Genomic DNA, 17,114 nt, shown 5'->3' on the forward strand with positions numbered 1-17,114 from the left:
AGCATCTGGGAGGCTGAGGCAGGCAGATCACCTGAGGTCAGGAGTTTGAGACCAGCCTGGCCAATGTGGTGAAACCCCATCTCTACTAAAAGTACAAACATTAGCGAGGCATGGTGGCATATGCCTGTAATCCCAGCTACTTGGAAGGCTGAGGCGGGAGAATTGCTTGAACGCAGGAGGAAGAGGTTGCGTGAGCCAAGATTGTGCCATTGCACTCCAGCCTGGGTGACACAGTGAGACTCCATCTCAAAAAAAAAAAAAAAAAAAAAAAAAGACAGTAATGCAGTTTGCCATATCAACGGACTCTTCCTTTCAAGAAAAATTTCTCTGTAGCATGTCATGTTGTTTGATGGTATTTTACTGACATTAGAACTTATTCTTTCTCTTTTCTTTTTTTTTTAAATTAAAGATGGAGTTTCACCACCATGGCCAAGCTGGTCTTGAACTCCTGACCTCAGGTGATCCACCCACCTCGGCCTCCCAAAGTGCTAGGATTACAGGCATGAACCACCGCATCCGGCTAGAACTTTTTCAAAATTTAAGTCAATCCTCTCAAATCCTGATACCGCTTTATCAACTAAGTTTATTAAATATTCAAAATCCTTTGTTGTACATTTCAACGGTGTTCACAGTGTCTTCATCAGGAGTAGATTTCATCTTAAGAAACTGTTGGGGGGAGACCCCATAAGTGCCGAGGCAGGAGTCAGAAGCCTCAGCCTATTCCCATATAAATAATGAAGAAAATAATTAGAGATAACCCTTAGAAAGTGGAAACTTTTTGGATTAAAAGGAAAAAAAAAAGAAAAGAAAATAATTAGAGATATAACCATATTAGTTATGCATATGTGATCTTACTTATTCATATGTGATCTTAGTTCTTTTACTGATACCTCTCAGGTCATGAAGTGTGAACCTGGGGTAACATTGTGAAAGGAATGACCCTAAGGCAAGATGCTTTAAGCCCTCTGTTATGCCCATGTAAGGGCTGCTGGAGGGCGCCTAGGCTATGCGGCACTGCCAGTGGTGGGAAAACACCTGCTATTTAGCAAGCTTCGGAAGGAGATGTCAGAGATGTCTCTTTCCCCAGAGGAGTTAGGAGAAAACTCTGCTCCTCCAAGCTCTTGCGGTCAGTGGAGCAGTCAGAAGACACATTCATCAATTAAGCCTGCTGTCTTATATGGGCATGGTCTGTGGCATCCCAGAATAATTACAATAGTGACATCAAAAATCACTGATAGGGGCCGGGCGCGGTGGCTCAAGCCTGTAATCCCAGCACTTTGGGAGGCCGAGGCGGGTGGATCACAAGGTCAAGAGATCGAGACCATCCCGGTCAACATGGTGAAACCCCGTCTCTACTAAAAAAATTTAAAAAATTAGCTGGGCATGGTGGCGTGTGCCTGTAGTCCCAGCTACTCAGAAGGCTGAGGCAGGAGAATTGCCTGAACCTAGGAGGCGGAGGTTGCGGTGAGCCGAGATCACGCCATTGCACTCCAGCCTGGGTAACAAGAGCGAAACTCCGTCTCAAAAAAAAAAAAAAAAAAAAAAAAAAAAAAATCACTGATAAGTAATAAAAAAAAAAAATCACTGGTAAATTACTCCTTGATTCATGGGCTGCAGAATAAATGTTTTGTTAATAGACACAAAAACGTTATTTATTTTATTTTATTTTATTTTTTAAAGATGGAGTTTCACCATGTTGGTCAGGCTGGTCTTGAACTCACGACCTCAGGTGATCCACCTGCCTTGGCCTCCAAAGTGCTTGGATTACAGGCATGAGCCACCACACCCGGCTAAAAACGTTAATTTCTTTGTGCACCTCCATCTGAGCTCTTGGGTGACTACATGTATTGTCAATGAGCAGTAATACTCATTTAGTTTCTGAGCAGTAGTTCTTAACAGTGGGCTTAAACTATTCAGTAAAACAAGCCATTGCACAGTGGTTGATGCCTGTAGTTTCAGCTACTCAGGTGGCTGAGGCAGGGGGATTGCTTGAGCCCAGAAGTTTGAGGCTGTGATGTTCAACAGTTGCACCTGTGAATAGCTACTGCACTCCAGCCCGGGCAACATACTGAGACTCTGTCTCTTAAAAAAAAAAATTCAGTAAGCCATGCTGTAAATAAATGTGCTATCATCCAGACTTAACTGTTCCCTGAATAGAGCACAGACAGAGTAGATTTGAGTATATTCTTAAGGGCCCTAGGATTTTTGGAATGGTAAACAGACATTGGCTTCAACTTAAAGTCACCAGCTGCATTCATTTCCAACAAGAAAGTCAGTCTGTCTTTTGAAGGTTTGAAGCTGAGCATGGACTTCTCTTTAGGTAGGAGAGTCCTAGATGGCATCTTCTTCCAATATAAGGCTGTTTTCGCTTTGTTGAAAATCTGTTGTTCAGTGTAGCCACTTTCTCAAGTGATTTGAGCTAGATCTTCTGGGTAACTTGCTGTTTTCACCTTGCACTTTTAGGTTACGGAGATGGCTTCTTTTCTTAAACCTCATGAACCAACCTCTGCTAGCTTCAACTTTTCTTCTACAGCTTCCTCACCACTCTCAGCCTTCACAGAATTAAAAAGAGTTAGGCCCTGATTCTGGATTAGGCTTTGGCTTAAGGGAATGTTGTAGCTGGTATGATCTTCTGTAGACACCATTCAAACTTTCTCCAAATCAGCAATAAAGCTGTTTCACTTTCTTATCATTTGTGTGTTCACTGGAGTAGCACTTTTAACTTCCTTCAAGAACTTTGTTTTTGCATTCACAACTTGCCTACCTGGCACAAGAGGCCTAGATTTTGGTCTGTCTTGGCTTTCAATAGGTCTTCCTCACTAAGCTTAACTATTTCTACCTTTTAATTTAAAGTGAGAGACTTGTGACTCTTCATTTGAATACTTAGAGGCCATTATAGGGTTATTACTTGTTTGTTTTTTTTGAGGCAGTTTTATTCTTGTTGCCCAGGCTGGATTGCAATGGTGCAACCTCGACTCACTGCAACCCCTGCCTCCTGGGTTCAAGCAGTTCTTCCTCAGCCTTCTGAGTAGTTGGGACTACAGGTGCATGCCACCACACTTGGCTAATTTTTTTTTTTTTTTTGAGACAGAGTTACCCAGGCTGGAGTGCAATGGCGTGATCTCGGCTCACTGCAACCTCCGCCTCCTGGGTTCAGGCAATTCTCCTGTCTCAGCCTCCTGAGTAGCTGAGATTACAGGCACACGCCACCATGCCCAGCTAATTTTTTGTATTTTTAGTAGAGACGGGGTTTCACCGTGTTGACCAGGATGGTCTCGATCTCTTGACCTCGTGATCTACCCGCCTCGGCCTCCCAAAGTGCTGGGATTACAGGCTTGAGCCACCACGCCTGGCCCACACCTGGCTAATTTTTGTATTTTTAGTAGAGACAGGGATTCACCATATTGGTCAGGCTGGTCTTAAACTTTTAACCTTGTGATCTGCCTGCCTTGGCCTCTCAAAGTGCTGGGATTACAGGTGTGAGCCACCACACCCAGCCAATTCCTCTAATTTCAATATTGTTTTGTCTCAGGGAAAAGGTAGGTCCAAAAAAAGGAACAGAGATGGTAAAATGGCTGGTCGGTGGAGCAGTCAGAACACATATTTATTTATCAATGAAGCTTGCTGTCATATGGGCATGGTTTGTGGCGTCCCAGAACAGTTACAATAGTGACATCAAAAATCACTGATAAATAATAATAAAGTTAGGAATATTGCAAGAATTATCAAAATGTGACACAGAGGTATGAAACGAGCACACGCTGTTGGAAAAATGGTGCTGACAGACTTGCTTGATGCAGAGTTGCAAAAACCTTCAATTTGTACAAAACAGTACCTGCAAAGTACAATAAAGCAAAGGACAATAAAATGAGGTATGCCTGTGTATCCAGGCACTTTGCTCACTTTTTCTTGGGGTTGTCTGTCTTTTTGTTGTTGAATTTTAAGAGTTGTTTTAGCTGGGCGCGGTGGCTCAAGCCTGTAATCCCAGCACTTTGGGAGGCCGAGTTGGGTGGATCACGAGGTCAAGAGATCGAGACCATCCTGGTCAACATGGTGAAACCCCGTCTCTACTAAAAATACAAAAAACTAGCTGGGCGTGGTAGTGCGTGCCTGTAATGCCAGCTACTTAGGAGGCTGAGGCAGGAGAATTGCCTGAACCCAGGAGGCGGAGGTTGCAGTGAGCCGAGATCACGCCATTGCACTCCAGCCTGGGTAACAAGAGCGAAACTCCGTCTCAAAAAAAAAAAAAAAAAAAAAAAAAAAAAGAGTTGTTTATGCTGGGCATGGTGGCTCACGCCTGTAATCCCAGCACTTTGGGAGGCCGAGGCGGGTGGATCACGAGGTCAAGAGATCGGGACCATCCCGGTCAACATAGTGAAATCCCGTCTCTACTAAAAATACAAAAAATTAGCTGGGCATGGTGGCACGTGCCTGTAATCCCAGCTACTCGGGAGGCTGAGGCAGGAGAATTGCCTGAACCCAGGAGGCGGAGGTTGCAGTGAGCTGAGATCGCGCCATTGCACTCCAGCCTGGGTAAGAAGAGCAAAACTCTGTCTCAAAAAAAAAAAAAAAAAAGAGTTGTTTATATGTTTTGGATACAAGACCCTTACCAAACAATGATTTGCAAAGATTTCCTTCCATCCCATGGGTCTTTTCATTCTGTTGAGAGTGCCCTTTAAGACACAAAAGGTTTTAATTTTGAGAAAGCTTAATGTACCTATTTTTAATTTTGTTTCACTGCACTATTTTTGGAAACTATTTTTTATAATTTCAACTTTGATTTTAGATTCAGCGGGTAGCATGTGCAGGTTTGTTACATGGGTATATTGTGTGATGCTAAAGTTTGGGACACAAGTGATCCCATCACTCAGGTGGTGAACACGGTACCCAAGAGTTTTTCCACCTTGGCTCCCCTCCTTTCCTCCCACCTCTAGTAGTCTCCAGGGTCTATTGTTGCCATCTCTGCGTCCATGAGAACCCAGGTTTAATTAGCATAGGCTAATGGCCCCCAGCTGCACCATGCTGCTGCAAAGGCCATGATTTCACTATTTTTCATGGCTGTACTTTATACTGTTTTGACTCTTATATTTTAATAAGAGTCATGTATTTAAAAGAGTCTTTATTTAAATAAAGAGAATAGTTTTCTATTTTAATAAGAGTCATGTATTTTATAATAAGAGTCTTTATTTAAATAAAGAGAATACATTTTCCACAGTTTGGAATCATTAGTCTTTATAATAGTTACATTTTCATGCCTTCATTTCATGACCTTGCTTCCTAGTTTATTGGGGAAAAAAGCAAGGCATCAAAAGAGAGCTTCTTTGTCTCCATGGGTCATGGAACCAGTAAAAGAAAAAAACAGAACAAAAGAATTAAAGAGAGCTTCTAAATCCTCCCACTACAAACCTATCTCTGCCTTCCCTTCTGCTACAGAGAACTATGTGTGCTCCTATCTGAGGTCAGCCCTCAACTTAGGCCCTCGCTCCTGTCCCTCCTCACATTATCAGATTCTACTCTTAAAATGGTCTGCTCTCTCATAGCTTAATTTTTCTCTCACTTCTGGATCATCATGCCAAGCTTGAAACATGAGGTACTAGCTTCTGTACTTCAAAACCAAATTAAAATGCAAAAACCTTCCCACACCTCCACATCCTCCTCCAGCTATGGTCCCAATATAGCAAAGTTACTAGCGAGCTCCACATTTCCAAATCCAATTGGTAATTCTCAGGCCTCATCTTACTGGGCGTCTCTGAGCATCTGACACATTTTATCACTTCCTCCTTGAAACACTTTCTTCTCTCCATCTGAATGTCTAGTAGGCATGATAAACTTTAACAAGGCCAACTCTGATTCCTGATCTCCCTCCTCCCTCCCCTCTACCTGCTGCTCCCCCATTTCGCACCTCAGTTACTGCAACTCCATCCTTCCAGTTACTCAGGCCCAAAACCTTGGAGTCATTCTCGATTCTTTTTCTTTTCTCTCTCTCTCTTTTTTTTGAGATGAAGTCTCTCTGTCACCCAGAGACTGGAGTGCAGTGGTGTGATCTCAGCTTCTTGCAACCTCTGTCTCCCGGGTTCGAGCCATTCTCCTGCCTCAGCCTCCCAAGTAGCTGGGATTACACGTGGGTGCCATCACACCCGGCTAAGTTTTGTATTTTTAGTAGAGACAGGGTTTTGTCGCGTTGGCCAGGCTGGTCTCAAACTCCTGACCTCAGGTGATCCACCTGTCTTGCCCTCCCAAAGTGCTGGGATTACAGGCATGAGCAACCATGCCCAGCTCTTTTCCTTTTCTGTTACCCACCCATCCATTATATGGATGCATTATATTGGCTCAACTTTGAAAATATCTGGAATCTCTGTGCTTCTCATCTTTCCAACACTACTGCCCATTAATCCATTAACCCATTATTCCATTAATCTATGAATGGATTAATGCATGCATGAGGACAGGGCCCAATCATCTCTTAAGGGTCCCACATCTCCATACTGCCACATTGGGGATTAAATTTAAATATGAGTTTTGGAGGGATCAAATATTCGAATCATAGCAAGCTGGTATCATTTAAAGTAAAATCGGTAGGGGTAACCTAAGGAAGATGTGTGAGAATTCTACTGACAATTACAAAACATTACTGATAGTAATTAAACATGAACTAAATGGAGAAATGAAGGGACAGACCATATTAATAATCTATAAAGCCTAATGTTGTTAATGCTTCCATTCTTCCTCCAAATGATCTATTGAGTCAATGTAACACCAATCAGAATCCCAGCATCTTCTTTCTCTCTTTCTCCCCTTCCCTCCCTCCCTGCTTTCCCTCCTTCTATCCTTCCTTCCTTCCTTCCTTTCTTCCCTCCTTCCCTCCTTCCTTCCTTCCCTCCCTCCATCCTTCCTTCTTTGCTTGCTTCCTTCTCACTTAATTTTTTTTTTAGGGGATGAAAATCAGCATCCGGGCTGGGCATAGTGGCTCATACCTGTAATCCCAGAACTTTGGTAGGCCAAGGTGAGTGGATCACCTGAGGTTGCGAGTTCAAGACCAGCCTGAACAACATGGAGAGAACCGGTCTCTACTAAAAATACAAATTAGCTGAGTGTGGTGGCGCATGCCTGTAATCCCAGCTACTCAGGAGGCTGAGGCAAAAATTGCTGGAACCTTGGAGATGGAGTTTTCAGTGAGCCAAGATTGTGCCATTGCACTCCAGCCTGGGCAACAAGAGCGAAATTCCATCTCAAAAAAAAAAAAAAAAAAAAAAAAAAAGGCCGGGCATGGTGGCTCATACCTGTAATCCAAGCACTTTGGAGGCCAAGGTGGGCGGATCACCTGAGGTTGTGAGTTCAAGACCAGCCTGACCAACATGGTGAAACCCCATCTGTAAAAAAAAAAAAAAATCAGAAATCTGGTCCTAAAACTTACATGGCAATGCAAAAGACCTAGAACAATCAAAACAATCTTCAAGAACAAACCTATAGTACTTAAACACTCCAAGTATCAAGACTTATTACAAAGCTACAGTGATTAGAACAGACACATAGATCAATGGAGCAGAATCAAGAACTTAGAAATGGACCCACACAAGAAAAGAAAAGATTAAAGTAAAAAATAAAAAATAAAAGAAATGGACCCACACATTTACAGTCACCTGACTTACAGCAAACATCCCATGGCAATTCGATAGCAAAGAATGGTCTTTTAATAAATGGTCCATGGCCGTCAACTGGCGACCCGCATATTCAGAACAAAGCCAAGCCTTGACCTCTATTTCACACTGTACACAAAATTATTTTGAAATGGAGCATAGAATTACATGTGAAAGTCAAAATAATCAAGTGGCTGGATGTGGTGATGGCTCATTCCTGTAATTCCAGCACTTTGGGAGGCCAAGACAGGAGAATCACCTGAGGCCAAGAGTTCCAGACCAGACCGAGTGACACAGTTGGCACCTTGTCTCTACTAAAAATAAAAAAAATTAGCCGGGTGTGGTGGCATGCACCTGTAGTCCCAGCGACTTGGGAGCTGAGGCAGGAGGATCACTTGAGCCTGGGAGATGGAGGCTACAATGAACTAAGATGGCAGCATCGCACTCCAGCCTGGGTGACAGAATGTAAGGCCTTGTCTCAAAAAATAATTAGATAAGTAAAATAAAAGGGGATATGAATTTAATGAAAAGACTGCTCAAGAGTATAGTATTCACTGGATAAAAATGTTTATATTATTATTTTTATTTTAGTAATTAATAGGTCTTTTTAAAAAAAGTATTGGCCCAGTGGACCATCAGCGTTCCTTATTGGATAAAAATCTCAGTGTCACACAGGATCTCCCATTACTACTCCTAAATGACACCAAAACACAAATTCCTGCAGTTCCCAATATAGGAAGAGCTTCTGTTCTCAAAACCATTTTCATGCACTTTTTGTTGTTTGAATGCACTGTGGTCTTCTGGGAACCAGTTTTGAAATTCTTTCACTATTTATGACGTTGTTCTGTGGAAAATTTAATCAGGATGATACAGTAGTCCCCCCTTATCTGGAGTTTCTCTTTACTGTTTTGGTTACCTGTGGTCAACTGTGGGCTGAAAATAGTAAATGAAAAATGTTAGAAATAAACAACTCCTAAGTTTAAAATTCCATACCTCTCCAAGTAGTGTCATCAAATCTTGTGCTTTCTTGCTCAGGTGGACATGAATCATCCCGTCCCGTGTTTCCACACTGTATATACTTAGCAGCCCCCTTTACGATCGGATCAACTGTCCGACATTACAGTGCTTGTGTTCAGGTCACTCTTATTTTACTTAATAATGGCCCCAGAGAGGCGCGGGTGGAAAAACTAATACTAAAAATAATGGCCCCAAAGGGCAAGAGTAGTCATGCTGGCACATTATTCTAATTGTTCTATTTTATTATTGTTGCTGTTAACCTCTCACTGTGCCTAATCTACAAACTAAACTTTATCATAGGTATATATGCATAGGAAAAAATGTAGTAAATATAGGGTTCGGCACTACTCTCAGTTTCAGGCATCTGCTGGGACTCTTTGAAGGTATTCCCTGGGGATAAAGAGAGATTACTATACTTAAAATTCCAGTAGAACACGTCTTCCCCCTTCTCCGCAGCCAGGAGAACACAGGCACTGGCTGATGGGGCAATAGCCCTGGAGACCAGCAGCAGCTGGAGGGAGGTGGGCAGGACTCAGGACAAGCAAGGCAAGGGTAACAGCAGACTGGTACCAGTATACTGTTAATTGGTCTTATCTCACTCTTCACTTTCCTTGGTGAGAGTTTTATTCTTAACTGGGTCCTAAATATGATCTGTGAGCATCTAGCTTATTACTCATTCATAAAATTTGAGTTGGAGTAGGGTGTATATATAAGGTCCTTCCAGAGCCAAAACATGATTCCAAGCCATGATTCTTGCTTTCAGAGTTTGTTTCCAGCCCAGATTTCTCTTCTTAGCTCCAGAAGCATATTTTCAACTGTCTTATAGACATTTCTGAATCCCACAGGCACTTCAAAGTCAACACATAGCTACTACTCTCCTGGTCTCATCCACTCACCTAGTTCTCCTCCTGTATTTTCTACTTCATTTACCAGTGGCTCCAGCACTGTCACCCGCCCCAAACCAGAACCTCTTAAATCATTTTGGTTTCTTCCTCTCCATCACCTCTCACATCCAGAATTAACTATGCCTCCTCAACCTTTCTCAAATTGTTCCCTTCTTCTCTTCCTTATTTCAAACTTCATTTCTCATCTGAACAATTCCAAGAGCCACCCCATCCGTCTTCCATCTTCAAAACCTCTCCTAGTTCAAATTCATTCCTTACACTTTCAGTCATCTTTCCAAAAATATAAATGTAACCTCACTCCAGTTTTAAAACTTTAAATGGCTCCTCCATTCACAAAAAGAAAAATTCAAAATCTCTTAGAATTAACTTCAGGTCTCAGTTCAAAGGTCAGTTCCTCTGAAAAGCCTTGTCTATCTGAAGTTGACCTCCACCATAACTCTATCACCTGGTTTGTTCATGGTTCTTATCACCATCTGTAATTCCCTTGTCTGTTTATGGTCATTATATGCCCTCCCATATCCCTTTTTTTTTGAGACGTGGTCTCATTCTGTCACCCAGGCTGTAGCCCAGTGGTATGATCTTGGCTCACTACAGCCTTGACTTCCTGGGCTCAGGTGATTCTCCCACTTCAGCCTTCCAAATAGCTAGGACTACAGATGTGCACCACCATGCCCCTTATCTTCTGCCTCTCACTTGCTTTCCAGCTTTATTTCCACCACTCCTCACTAAATATTTTGTGGTTTAGTCTTCAAAAATCTCTTTCTCCAAATAAATTATTTGCCTTTTTTTTTTTTTTTTTTTTTTTTGAGACGGAGTTTCGCTCTTGTTACCCAGGCTGGAGTGCAATGGCGCGATCTCGGCTCACCGCAACCTCCGCCTCCTGGGTTCAGGCAATTCTCCTGCCTCAGCCTCCTGAGTAGCTGGGATTACAGGCACGCACCACCATGCCCAGCTATTTTTTTTGTATTTTTAGTAGAGACGGGGTTTCACCATGTTGACCAGGATGGTCTCGATCTCTTGACCTTGTGATCCACCCGCCTCGGCCTCCCAAAGTGCTGGGATTACAGGCTTGAGCCACCGCGCCCGGCCTGCACTTTTTAATATTTGTTTACTTATTGAGGCAGAGTTTTGGTCTTGTTGTCTAGGCTGGAATGCCATGGCATGATCTCGGTCCACTGCAACCTCTGCCCTCCCAGGTTCAAGTGATTCTCCTGCCTCAGCCTCCCTGAGTAGCTAGGATTACAGGCATACACCACCATGCCCAGCTAATTTTTGTTTTTTCTAGAGATAGGGTTTCACCATGTTGGCCAGGCTAGTCTTGAACTCCTGACCTCAGGCGATCTACTTGCCTCAGCCTCCCAAAGTGCTGAGATTACAGGTGTGAACCACCGTGCCTGGCCTTATTTTATTTTTAAAACTTGTTCTCTTTACCTGAGATGCCCCTCTACTCCTGTCCACTTACCAAACCCTAACATATCAGGATGTGTCTGAAGTGACCTCTAACATGAAGTCTACCTTGACTCCAACCTCAATATTGTTCCTTTTAAATGTCTTAGGCAAGAAGAGTGGTATCTAGCACATTCTAGGTACAAAATAGTCATCAGCTGTGCTATCTAGCTGCCTCATTCTATGAAAGGCTGAAACAAAAATAGTTTGAAGCAATTATAGACCAAAAGCATGGATGTTTACCATCCTTTTCTTCCCTGCCTTCCGAGATGCCTGGCAGAGGACAGCACAAGCTGAAAAGTCCCCATTCTTTAATTTATACAGTTCATCATTAGTGCGTATCTTTTTCTTTTTGACTTCCTGGGCTCATTACTACTAAAAATACTTTTTTTCTTTTCTCTCTCTTTCTTCCTCTTTTCCTTTTCTTTCTCCTTCCTCCCCCCACCCCCCCCTGCCATGGTCTGGCTATTGCCAAGCTACTGTGAGTGGCAGGACCAGGGCTCACTGCAGTCTCAACTTCCTCACTTCAGGTGATCCTCCCATCTCAGCCTCCCAAGTAGCTGGGACTACAGGCCTGTGCCAAGCCCAGCTAATTTTTTTTTTTTTTTTTTTTTTGAGACGGAGTTTCGCTCTTGTTACCCAGGCTGGAGTGCAATGGCGCGATCTCGGCTCACCGCAACCTCCGCCTCCTGGGCTCAGGCAATTCTCCTGCCTCAGCCTCCTGAGTAGCTGGGATTACAGGCACGCGCCACCACGCCCAGCTAGTTTTTTTGTATTTTTAGTAGAGACGGGGCTTCACATGTTGACCAGGATGGTCTCGATCTCTCGACCTCGTGATCCACCCACCTCGGCCTCCCAAAGTGCTGGGATTACAGACTTGAGCCACCGCTCATTTTTTTGACTTTATTTTTTTAGTAGAGATAAGATTCTACCATGTTGCTCAGGGTGATCTAGAACTCCCAAGCTTAAGGAATTGTCTGCCTCCCAAAGTGCTGGGATTACAGGTATGAGTAAGCCACTGTGCCTGGCCTCAGGCACTTCTTTTTTTCTTTTTCTTTCTTTTTTTTGAGACGGAGTCTTGCTCTGTCGCCAGGCTGGAGTGCAGTGGTACAATCTCGGCTCACTGCAACCTCTGCCTCCTGGGTTCAAGCGATTCTCCTGCCTCGGCCTCCCAAGTAGCTGGGACTATTTGGGAGGCTGAGGCAAGTGCACACCAACATACCCAGAAAATTTTTGTATTTTTAGTAGAGAAGGGGTTTCACCATATTGGCCACGATGGTCTCTATCTCTTGACCTTGGGATCTGCCCGCCTTGGCCTCCCAAAGTGCCTGGATTACAGGTGTGAGTAAGCCACTGTGCCCGGCCTTAGGGCGTATCTTTATAAGCAACTCTTAAGTCCACAGCCTTAATACATTATTAAATTATCTGGATCTCAGATTTTCAGTGTTTTAAGGGTAATTATGCTTCTGGGTCCCCAGTCAAAGCCACCTTGATGACAAGAGGATAAGAAACTAAGTAGAAGAAATAAGAATCAAATACAAATCTGTGTCCACATCAGCACAATTTACGGAAATGAAGACCACATATGTAACTTAACATCTTCTAGTGGTCACATGTGAAAAAACAGATAAAATTAATTTTTAGGTTTTTTTTTTTTTTTTTTTGAGACGGTCTCGTTCTGTCAGGCAGGCTGGAGTGCAGCGGTGAGATGGCGACTCAAGGCAGCCTCCACCTCCCACTCCAGCAATCAATCCTCCCACCTCGGCCTCTGGAGTAAATGGGACCACAGGCACGTACTACCATGCCCAGCTAATTTATTTATCTACTTTTTGTAGAGACAGGGTTTCCCTATATTGCCCAGGCTGGTCTCTCATGCTCAAGGGGTCCTCCCACCTTAGCCTCCTAAAGTACTGGATCACAGGTGTGAGACACTGTGCCCGGCTTACATTTTCTTTACTGCAGCATATCTAACATATTTCAATGGGATCAGGGATGTGTTTCACATTCCTCCAACTCTAACACCCGTGCGTATTCTGCACTTAAACGAAGTAGCCCCATTTCACGTGTTCAGTGGCCCTAAGTGGCAAGGGGCTACCCTCTGGACAGAGCAGGTTAGGCCCTGAGCCTTTCCCATTGAGTCACTAGTCCTACTAGACATTCTGAGAAAAGAAAGGGAAAGCCTTTGTGAAACGTCCTGAGGACGCACAAGAGCATATTAATATATTTAGAGTTTAGAACTTTGGTGGACGCAGCGTCCCGTATTTGATTCTTTCCCTCCTCCTCCTCTCCAGGAACTCCCGGTGTGACACTGTAGAACTTACTACCCGTTCTAATTCCAAGATGAAGGGAATATGAGAGCGGAGGTTCTCCCTCCAGCACTTTCTCGAACTTTCGCCGAGGGGTCGGGAGAAGGCAGACTTCCAGGTCCCACCTGAGATAGACTAAGGGCTGGACACACAGTCAAGGGGGAAATCATGACCAAGGCAGCTTCTGCTAAAATGCCAGCGGTGACTGCCACGAGTGTTCTTATGGAAGATCAGCCTTATCAGGAAGTTCCAGGGCATCGTTTGCTCAAGAGGAACGTCAGCCCGTGTTCTAGAATTCGCGGACTGCCATCACAGTCCTAACCCACACGTGTAGGCGAATGCTCCACAAATATTTCAGCGCCTGGGGTCAGGCATCGGGAATACACTGGTGCTTCAAACAGACGGAAAGCGCTATCCGCGTGGGACGCAGACTGGGAGGGAAAGAGGGTACTGGGCACACGTGCTCGTCGGCTCCGGGCCAGGCACCACCCGCCGCATCACACCGGGCCGGCAACGTGTCGGGAGAAGTACTCGGTACTTCGCAGTCCAGTACCCACCGGCTGAATAAACCGGTTCCAACCCAAGGCAGCGACTCACGCGAGCCGTGCTGAGCGCCGCGCTGTGGGTTACACACGGTGCACGCGTGGGTGCCTCAGCCCCCCGGCAGCGCCTCCAGGGACGCCGTTCCGGGAAAGAGCAGCCGCCGCGACCTCAGGCGGCGGGAAAGGAGGGACCTCACACTGCGCCGGAAGCGGCGCCTCGTGGGCTTAGGGTCTCTCCGGGTTCTTCCTCGCGCCGTCTACGCCGCATTACCCACGAGAGCATCCCCGCCCGACGTACCACCCGCCGCCCGGAGCCTCCCTGACCGTCCCCTTCCACCATCTGACACCCACTGCTAAGCGTGAGAGGACTCGGGCGGTAATTGCCGGGCCACCGGCGGCCTTACGAACTACGCTTCCCGTGAGGCTTCGCGGCGGCCGGCGGCTCGTGCGCAGGCGTGCGCACAGCGTGCGTGGTGGCGTCAGCAGTTCTAGAACGTTGCTGTGGTAGCGCTCGGGCGCCATGTTAGGACGAAGGGGAAGGAGGAGAAGCGCTTAAAGCGGCGGGAGCGGTGCGGGAGAGGGGTTGGACCCAGGGCTGAGGCAGGCCCCCCCCTCCCTCCCGCCTCAGTGGATCATGCCCAGGGCGGCAGCGGCGGCGGTTGCGGGGGGGAAGTGACTGGGCGGTGCCGGCGCAGGAGACGATGCCGTTGTAAGTAATTTGTATTCTGTTTTCTTTCGCACGCCGGCTGGGCCTTGGGGGGCGTCCGGGAAGGGAAGAGGTAGGCGGAGAGGGTGGCACGCGAGCCCGACCCTCCCCGCTGGTGGGAGGCAGGCAGCACTGAAGACCTTCCTGTTTCTTCGCCTGCCGCCGCCGCCGCACTTCCCCCATGTGCAGGGTTCCCGCGTCCCCCGACCCCTCCTGGCTGGGTCCGCGGCGGCCGGGCCGGCCGCCTTCCCCTTCCGGAGGAGCTGGAGGAACCTCTGACGAGCCTGACTCTTCCAGCTTCTCCGCCCCGTCGGCACAGAAAACCAAAACAAAACCTTGCCCGGCGGCGGGGAACCGAGGCACAACTCCAGGCGGGATCAGCACTTGGGGTTCGGGCTCGCTCTCGGCGACCCTTGGGCCCGTTGGCTGCGGCTCCGCTGTCCCTGGTCTGCCTCCGCCTGCTCCCTCGCTTCCTCCGGTCTCCAGATGCCTGTGCGGTGCGCCCGAGTCAGCCCCCTTCCACTGACCTTGTTTGAATGTAGGAGCACGAGTTAAAAGTCTAGCTTTGAGCGTGGAGCCCCCCCTGCCTCCACGTCCGCCCCAGTCCCCCGCAGCATTCGCGGTCGGAGGAGGGGGCACTTACCAGGGTGCCCTCCTCCGAAACGACTTAGGCATTGCTTTCCCTGTTTTGTTTTGATGGGGTAACCGGGTTTCATTCTGCTTCCTTCTTCCTCTCTCTCGGTGATATTTTGTTGTTGGTTGTAGGCTTAAAGCTAGTTTCTTTATGCTTTCTAATCCCACTAGGCCTTTTTCTTTTCTTAGAGGGTTTTTAAAAAGTTTTTTTCTTCCCTCCCCCTTTCTTTCTGATAATGAGATATAGCTTGGCAGCTCCTTGCCAGTAGATGACAGATTATTTTTTTCTGCAAATATACAGCGTTGTAGAGGCCTAAATAGTGAGACTGCATTTCTTCCATTTTTGAAGATTGAAGTGTAAGAATGCCTCTTTGAGACCAGGGACCGAGTTTTCTTCATCTTAGTAGCCTCAAAACGCAACATGTAATTGACACTCAAAGTTTTAGTTAAAATCAGGATAGAGATTTTTGTGGTTTCTAGACATCGAATGTAGTGTAACTCAGGTCCATTTTTTTTTTAAGGCTGATTTCTTTTTTTGCAAATAATCACCGACTATAGTTTTATAATTACATATGTGTATGGATGTGTTTCTTTACAAGCGAGACTCTAACTTGGACACAGACTTTAATTTTCTATCGCAATTTATGTATTTTAAAAGGATTTTTCATGGTTCCAGGAATTGCTTCTCATGTCTCAACCCAACTCACCCACCCTTGTTAAGTTATTAAGAAGTCTGTTACATTACTTATATGATGAAAACGTTGGTTAGACTTAATTAACTATACGTGTCTAAAATCTTGGAATCTGTATAATTTCTGTTGACTGATTTTTCCCTTTCATGGAATGGTAAGCGACCCTAGGAGAACTTAGTCTGAGCAAGATTTTTGTGGTGTTTCTCAGTTAAATAGGAAATAAACGTTTGCAGTGATGCCAGGTGATAACTGTATTATTAACAGTTAACATTTTGCCGTTTTTGAAAAGAGACTTCTTTTTCTGATAGTCATGCCCGCATTAAAAGTGATAGATGTACATCTTTAAAGGCTTCAATGAAGAAATAACGTTAAGTAGTTTGTATCTTATTTCTAGGAATTAAAAGTACTTTTATACCTTCCTTCCCCCAACATTCTTTGAAGAGGGAAGATACACATTTCCATGAAAGACCTTAGGTATTTCAAATTCTTTGCGAGTCAGTTCAAGTATTTAAAATGGAAGACAGGGCCAGGTGCGGTGGTTCACGCCTGTAATCCCAACACTTTGGGAGGCCCAGGCAGGTAAATCCCTTGAGGCCAGGAGTTTGAGATCAGCCTGGGCTACATGGCGAAACTTCATCTCTACATAAAACACTTAAGTTAGCTGGGCGTGGTGCCTCATGCCTGTAGTCCCAGCTACTTGGGAAGTTGAAGTGGGAGTATTGTTTGAGTCCAGGAGGGAGCACCTCCTGCAGGGAGCCTTGGTCATGCCACTGCACTACAACCTGGGCAAAACAGTGAGGCTCAAAAACTAGGTATACTGTAATTACTATAGAGTCCAAAGAATGCCTAAAGAAGCCGGGCGCGGTGGCTCAAGCCTGTAATCCTAGCACTTTGGGAGGCTGAGGCGGGTGGATCACGAGGTCAAGAGATCGAGACCATCCTGGTCAACATGGTGAAACCCCGTCTCTACTAAAAATACAAAAAATTAGCTGGGCATGGTGGTGCACGCCTGTAATCCCAGCTACTCAGGAGGCTGAGACAGGAGAATTGCCTGAGCCCAGGAGGCGGAGGTTGCGGTGAGCCGAGATCGCGCCATTGCACTCCAGCCTGGGTAACAAGAGCGAAACTCTGTCTCAAAAAAAAAAAGAATGCCTAAAGAAAAATGGGGCTTTTTTCTCATTAATTTGCTTGCTTTTTTTCATGTACTACTGTCACACTGTCATAAATTTT

At 45.5% G+C, this 17,114-nt stretch overlaps 1 protein-coding gene across 7 annotated transcripts in view; it reads left to right on the forward strand.

Annotated features, from left to right (window-relative positions):
• The first annotated feature begins 14,336 nt into the window (after positions 1-14,336).
• PAPOLA (poly(A) polymerase alpha) overlaps positions 14,337-17,114 on the forward strand; it is a 67,334-nt gene continuing 64,556 nt past the window's right edge. For 3 of the 7 annotated variants that reach the window (XM_039468788.2, XM_074393575.1, XM_039468790.2), the window contains exon 1: positions 14,341-14,562. In XM_039468788.2, the coding sequence (XP_039324722.1) occupies positions 14,555-14,562 (8 nt within the window). In that variant the 5' untranslated portion in view covers positions 14,341-14,554. Of the gene's footprint in view, positions 14,563-17,114 lie in introns of all 7 variants that reach the window. The other 4 variants (XM_074393576.1, XM_039468791.2, XM_039468789.2 and 1 more) reach the window with 3 other exon arrangements.

This window comes from Saimiri boliviensis, chromosome 2 (genome assembly GCF_048565385.1).
Source record: "Saimiri boliviensis isolate mSaiBol1 chromosome 2, mSaiBol1.pri, whole genome shotgun sequence".
NCBI lineage: Eukaryota > Metazoa > Chordata > Mammalia > Primates > Cebidae > Saimiri > Saimiri boliviensis.